Here is a 7534-nt window from a genome sequence, read left to right as displayed (position 1 = left end):
TCCCTGTAGGAGATCATGGATCGTATATATAAAAACGTGATGTCCAAAGTGCAGGAAATGAATGGGTTTCAGAGGACTCTGTTTGTGTTGGCCTATAACTACAAACTGGAACAGATCACCAAGGGCTACAGCACGCCACTGTGTGACAGGTACAGTAACACACACACACAGACACGCACACACTCCACTCTGTGACAGGCGCCATAATGCACGCACACACACACACACACACACACACCTCTGTGTGACAGGGGCTTTGACACTCACACGTTACGCTACATTACATTTATTCATTTAACAGACGCTTTAATCCGAAGCGTGTTCTGATATAGGCAGAATAAAAACAAAGGAAATAATCATTAAGGAACTTTCTGTTGCATAAGCTCAACCACTGAGTTCATGAACAGGCTAGATACACATGAAAGTAAGTTAAAAATAAGTTGCAAAATTGTTTAATCTGACTCTCTCTCTCTTTCTCTCTCTCTCTTTCTCTCTCTCTCTCGCTCTCTCTCCCTGTGTGTTTGTGTGTGCCTGTGTTTTTGCGTGTGCGTGTGTTCCCTGCAGGCTGGTGTTTCACAAGGTGCGTTCGTTGTTGGGCGGGAACACGCGCGTGTTGCTGTCGGGCGGGGCTCCTCTCTCCGCGGCCACCCAGCGGTTTATGAACATCTGTTTCTGCTGCCCGGTGGGGCAGGGCTACGGCCTGACAGAGACATGCGGCGCCGGGACCATCAGCGAACGTAAGGGCACGCACGGACAGACGGACGTCCCACTCACAGCACACACGGTCACGGTCAGAGAGATTGAGAATGTGGTACTGGGGGAAGACAGGGTACACACACGGACAGACGGACGTCCCACACACGGCACACACTCTCACGGTCAGAGAGATTGAGAATGTGGTACTGGGGGAAGACAGGGTACACACACGGACAGACGGACGTCCCACACACAGCACACACAGCACACACTCTCACGGTCAGAGAGATTGAGAATGTGGTACTGGGGGAAGACAGGGTACACACACGGACAGACGGACGTCCCACACACGGCACACACTCTCACGGTCAGAGAGATTGAGAATGTGGTACTGGGGGAAGACAGGGTACACACACGGACAGACGGACGTCCCACACACAGCACACACAGCACACACTCTCACGGTCAGAGAGATTGAGAATGTGGTACTGGGGGAAGACAGGGTACACACACGGACAGACGGACGTCCCACACACGGCACACGCTGTCACGGTCAGAGAGATTGAGAATGTGGTACTGGGGGAAGACAGGGTACACACACGGACAGACGGACGTCCCACACACAGCACACACTCTCATGGTCAGAGAGATTGAGAATGTGGTACTGGGGGAAGACAGGGTACACACACGGACAGACGGATGTCCCACACACGGCACACGCTGTCACGGTCAGAGAGATTGAGAATGTGGTACTGGGGGAAGACAGGGTACACACACGGACAGACGGACGTCCCACACACAGCACACACGGCACACGCTCTCACGGTCAGAGAGATTGAGAATGTGGTACTGGGGGAAGACAGGGTACACACACGGACAGACGGACGTCCCACACACAGCACACACGGCACACGCTCTCACGGTCAGAGAGACTGAGAATGTGGTACTGGGGGAAGACAGGGTACACACACGGACAGACGGACGTCCCACACACAGCACACACTGTCACGGTCAGAGAGATTGAGAATGTGGTACTGGGGGAAGACAGGGTACACACACGGACAGACGGACGTCCCACACACAGCACACACTGTCACGGTCAGAGAGATTGAGAATGTGGTACTGGGGGAAGACAGGGTACACACACGGACAGACGGACGTCCCACACACGGCACACACGGCACACGCTGTCACGGTCAGAGAGATTGAGAATGTGGTACTGGGGGAAGACAGGGTACACACACGGACAGACGGACGTCCCACACACGGCACACGCTGTCACGGTCAGAGAGAGTGAGAATGTGGCCCTGGGGGTTACAGTCAGGGAAAATAGGGTGCTTAAATGCAGGAGTGAGGTTATGGGACGAGGTTTGGGGATTGTATAATCAGAGGCAGAAGTATTTGAGTCTGCAGTCTGAGGTTAACTGAATGTGGTCAAAACATAGAAATTCCATTAAATTACTTTTATTAGAGTCAGAGACATGTGTACTGTACAGTTATATTGGAGTCAGAGACATGTGTACTGTACAGTGATATAACAGAGATATTAGAGTCAGAGACATGTGTACTGTACAGTGATATAACAGAGATATTAGAGTCAGAGACATGTGTACTGTACAGTGATATAACAGAGATATTAGAGTCAGAGACATGTGCACTGTACAGTGATATAACAGAGATATTAGAGTCAGAGACGTGTACTGTACAGAGATATTAGAGTCAGAGACGTGTATTGTACAGTGATATAACAGAGATATTAGAGTCAGAGACGTGTACTGTACAGAGATATAAGAGTCAGAGACGTGTGTAATGTACAGTGATATAGTAGAGATATTAGAGTCAGAGACATGTGTACTGTACAGGGATATTAGAGTCAGAGACGTGTACTGTACAGGGATATAACAGAGATATTAGAGTCAGAGACATGTGTACTGTACAGGGATATAACAGAGATATTAGAGTCAGAGACATGTGTACTGTACAGTGATATAACAGAGATATTAGAGTCAGAGACATGTGTACTGTACAGTGATATAACAGAGATATTAGAGTCAGAGACATGTGTACTGTACAGGGATATTAGAGTCAGAGACATGTGTACTGTACAGTGATATAACAGAGATATTAGAGTCAGAGACATGTGTACTGTACAGGGATATAACAGAGATATTAGAGTCAGAGACATGTGTACTGTACAGGGATATAACAGAGATATTAGAGTCAGAGACATGTGTACTGTACAGGGATATTAGAGTCAGAGACATGTGTACTGTACAGGGATATTAGAGTCAGAGACATGTGTACTGTACAGGGATATTAGAGTCAGAGACATGTGTACCATGTGTACTTATAGTCAGTGGAGAAGCTCTGCCAGTGAGGTTTTGAAAGAGAGTGAGATGACTTGGACAGGGTTAAGAGACAGGTCTTGATCAAAGAGTAGGATACATTATTAGAACTAATCTATTAATAGCTTTAGTAGTAGTAGTAGTGCTATTATGATTACTACTGTTAGGGTGAATTATTGTCTATCTCAATGTCATCCTCCCTCTCTCTCTCTCTCTCTCTCTCTCTCTCTCTCTCTCTCTCTCTCTCTCTCTCCCTCTCTCTCTCTCTCCCTCTCTCTCTCTCTCTCTTTCTCTCTCTCTCTCTCTCAGTGTGGGACTACAGCACAGGGCGGGTAGGAGCACCACTGGTCTGCTCCGAGATCACGCTGAAGGACTGGGAGGAAGGTGAGTGACATTACCAGTGAGTGTGATAAACTGGTGGAACTGGGAGTATGGGAAGATCGATGAAAAAGATGAATTTAGAGGAAAATGAAATGGTTTTGAATTCGAGAATGACGAACAGGAGTCCGTGTTGAACATTCTCAGTAATGATAATGTGTTCATTGTACAGAGGAGATTTACGGGGCTAACTATGATTAAAAAACACTGAGAATATAAATGTTTGATGTGTTTAAGATTAAATTCACAGTGAAATAAACAGTCTGGGTGGTTGTGGATGAGGTTGTTTGTTGATTCAGTGAAAATGAATTTTTTTTTTTAATGTCAACCGAAGGGCTTTTTTTTTTTTTTCACTTTCTCAAGTTTTTTTTTCACACAAGCGCCCTACACTAAAGACACACACTACACACAAACACAACCATCTGGTTACACTCTCATACCCTCAGTCTCTCTCATACTCACTCACTCACCGAGTCTCTCTCTCTCCCTCTCTCTCTCCCTCTCTCTCTCAGGTGGGTATTATAGCACAGACACACCAAACCCTCGGGGAGAGATCCTGATTGGTGGGCCCAATGTCACTATGGGCTACTATAAAAATGAGGCAAGGAACCGCGAGGACTTTTTTGTGGATCAGACCGGGCAGCGGTGGTTCTGTACCGGAGACATCGGCGAGTTCCACCCTGATGGATGCCTCAAAATCATTGGTGAGAAACACACACGGACCCGTATTCTTTAAATCCCAAAAACTACAAATATGTCTAATGTACAAGTATAAGGTGTAGCTTTTCATTGTAAAACATATCCCTTTTTGGATATTTGTTTCAAAACATCAGTTTATGCTTTGATGTGTCCACAAGGGGGTGCCACTGTGCAGGAAAGAGGCTAAAACAGTCTCTTGGTGATTGACTAGATTTCTGACCAGCTTTAGTGTCTATAGAGCCAGAATTCAGTAGGAATCCAGGAGTGGGAGTGGTCGGTTTCTGTTTGTTATTGAAGTGTGTGTCTGCGTGTGTGCGTACGTGTGTGTGTGTGTGTGTGTGTGTGTGTGTGTGTGTGTGTGTGTGTGTTGTCAGACCGTAAAAAGGACCTGGTGAAGCTGCAGGCTGGTGAATATGTCTCTCTGGGGAAAGTGGAGGCAGCTCTGAAAAACTGTCCTCTCATCGACAACATCTGTGCCTACGCCAACAGGTACACACACACACACACACGCACGCACACACACACACACACACACACACGCACACGCACGCACACACAGATTCACATCCCCTGCTAGATCACGTACGTGTTCATATGTCTCACACACATATAAATCCACAGCATGTTGGAAAAATAAGGCAGGTTAATTCAGTTTCACGTGTCCTCTCTCTCTCTCTCTCTCTCTCTCTCTCTCTTTCTCTCTTTGTCTCCCTCAGTGATCAGTCATATGTGATTGGCTTCGTGGTGCCCAATCAGAAGCAGCTGATGTCGCTGGCAGAGCAGTGTGGGGTCAGAGGATCATGGGAAGAGATCTGTAACAACCCCGATATGGAGAAAGAGGTTCTTCGCACTATCACAGAGACTGCCGTCACAGGTACATGTCTCTCTCTCTCTCTCTGTGTCTCTCCCTCTCTCTCTCTCTCTCTCTCTCTCTCTGTGTCTCCCTCTCTCTCTCTCTCTGTCTCCCCCTCTCTCTCTCTGTGTCTCCCTCTCTCACTCTCCCTCTCTCTGTCTCTCTCTCTCTCTCTGTCTCCCTCTCTCACTCTCTCTCTCTCTCTCTCTCCCTCTCTCTCTCTGTGTCTCCCTCTCTCACTCACACTCTCTCTCTCTCTCTCTCTCTCTCTCTCTCTGTCTCCCTCACTCACTCACACTCTCTCTCTCTCTCTCTCTCTCTGTCTCCCTCTCTCACTCACTCTCTCTCTCTCTCTCTCTCTCTCTCTGTCTCCCTCTCTCACTCACTCACTCTCTCTATCTCTCTCTCTGTTTTATTCTGTTGCTCCCTTCTTTTCTCACTCTCTCCTGCTCTGGTGGCCTCCCTTTGTTTTCTCAGTCTCCCGTTCCATCTCCTGTTCTATCACTTGTTCTTTTCTGTCCCTCTCGATATTTCTGTGTCCCTTGCCACCCTTTTGTCCTGACATGATCTCTTTTTTTTTTTCATTATTACTGGGTCTATTATGAACTCACTCTGTCATTCTCCTGTTTCTGATTGGCCTTCACACGTTGCTCTGTCAGAGAGGGCAGTGTGGGGACGCTGTGTCCCGTATTCCACAGAAGCATCTAAATTTAAATCCAGAGGGCGAGTCACAGCAGTCAGATGCGTCAGTGCTGCAGTGCGATGACTCTCTTTTTTTTTTTCAGTCGTGACTCACAAACGTGCACTCGTTCTAAACGGCGAGTCCTCGTAAGAGCAAACGAAACCTTTCTTCCTCCTCCTCACGCTCTCCTCTTCCCTCCTCTTCCTCAGCCAAGCTGGAGCGCTTCGAGATTCCAAAGAAGATCCGTCTGAGCGCGGAGCCCTGGACCCCAGAGACGGGCCTGGTGACGGACGCCTTCAAACTCAAACGCAAGGAGCTGAAGAACCACTACCTGGATGACATCGAGAGGATGTACGGAGGAAAGTAACGCGCGAGGAGGTGAGGGGAACGGGAGGGGAGATTTCCCCCCCACCCCTGACCCCTCGTGGAAAGTCGTTCCCTTTCAGCTCCGATCAAATGCAAAAAAACACTTGAATCCTCTTCAGAATATGAGAGTATGAATTTCAACGTCTGACCAAATACATTGTAGCCAGAAGCAGAAGGAGAATGAGGTGGGGGCCAGTCTGGACAGATGTGTGACACCCCCCCCCCCCCCCACACACACACACACACCCCCCACAACACACATACGTACACATGCAAACCTAATACGGCTAGTGTTTTTTCTGTCCTCAGGCTGTGACATCGCTCTGGTCAGGACCTCCCCTACGTAACCTGTCAAAGGTTAACAGGAAACAAATAATGCACGTTTGTAAAAAAAAAAAAGAAAAAAAAAAAACAACAACAAAAAAAACCAACAAAACAAAAACAAAAAAAAAAAAACACTTTTGGTGACTTTTTGACCCCTTTTTTTGGCCTTCCTTTCGCTGCTCAACTCTTTGTCCTTGATTGGTCCACACTCCAGGAAGTGTTCTTTGCTTGGGCTTCTGATTGGTCCACACTCCAGGAAGTGTTCTCTGCTCGGACTTCTGTTAGCTCCACGCTCCAGAGGCGTTCTCTGATTGGGCCTCTGGCCTAAGACATGGGATGGTAGATGGACTCTTCAACATGACCGCTGTGATGCAGTCGCTTTCAGAAAAGTACGTCCAGGTTTTGAGTCTATGCAGGGAATGTTTTATGTTCTTAATCACGGTGGTGTTGTTGTTGTTGTCTCATCTGAGGGTTTGTTTGTTGATTTGGTTTTGTACATTTTCCCCTCTCTTCAGTTCCTTTCGTCCCTTGCGTTGCCAGCTATGAGAGATTGGAGATGTTCTGTCTTGGTTTTCGTTTTCGTTTTTGTTCTGATGTCTGTCGTTGTTTTTCCTCCTCTTTGGTTGGTGTGAAGTGAACTTGTGTGCACCTGTCCCTGGCCGTAAATGGTTTCTCTTCTCTCACTCTGTCTCTCAGGTTGATCTGGTTTGATCTGGAGGTGTGTGTGCACGCCCATCCCCTCACAGGTTTCAGTACGTGTGTGTGTGCGTGCGTGCGTGTTCGTGCGTGTGTGTGTGTGTGCGTGTGTGTGCGCATGTGTGTATCCATCCTCTCACACACATCCTCATTTTTCTGGAGGTAAATGTGCCTGAAAACTGTAGCCTGTAGTGAAATGTTTATTCAGGGCTTTACCTTGGCCTGCACATCACACACACACACACACACACACACACACATACACACACACACATACACACAAAATCTCATGTTTTCATGTTTACCTGTTACCCTGCAAAAAGCACTATTGTTACTCCTCCTCAGCCAAGCATCTGTGTGTGTGTGTGTGTGTGTGTGTGTGTGTGTGTGTGTGTGTGTGTGTGTGTGTGTGTGTGTGTGTTCGTACGCACGTGTGTATTCTACTGCAGTTTGAGAGTAAAGCTAGTTCATGTGCTCTTTCACACACACACACAC

At 47.5% G+C, this 7534-nt stretch overlaps 1 protein-coding gene across 1 annotated transcript in view; it reads left to right on the top strand.

Moving 5' to 3' along the window:
* Positions 1-6235, top strand: part of acsl3b (acyl-CoA synthetase long chain family member 3b) — an 11825-nt gene extending 5590 nt beyond the window's left edge. The window contains exons 8-14 of the mRNA XM_030773141.1: positions 10-149; positions 565-737; positions 3351-3425; positions 3932-4123; positions 4493-4607; positions 4835-4992; positions 5863-6235. Of these exons, the coding sequence (XP_030629001.1) occupies positions 10-149; positions 565-737; positions 3351-3425; positions 3932-4123; positions 4493-4607; positions 4835-4992; positions 5863-6020 (1011 nt within the window). The 3' untranslated portion in view covers positions 6021-6235. The remainder of the gene's footprint in view (positions 1-9; positions 150-564; positions 738-3350; positions 3426-3931; positions 4124-4492; positions 4608-4834; positions 4993-5862) is intronic.
* Positions 6236-7534: the final 1299 nt, after the last annotated feature.

This window comes from Chanos chanos, chromosome 5, assembly GCF_902362185.1.
Source record: "Chanos chanos chromosome 5, fChaCha1.1, whole genome shotgun sequence".
In the NCBI taxonomy this organism is placed as follows: domain Eukaryota; kingdom Metazoa; phylum Chordata; class Actinopteri; order Gonorynchiformes; family Chanidae; genus Chanos; species Chanos chanos.
Note: the sequence above shows the minus strand (reverse complement) of the source record. Positions and strands in the feature narration are given on the sequence as shown.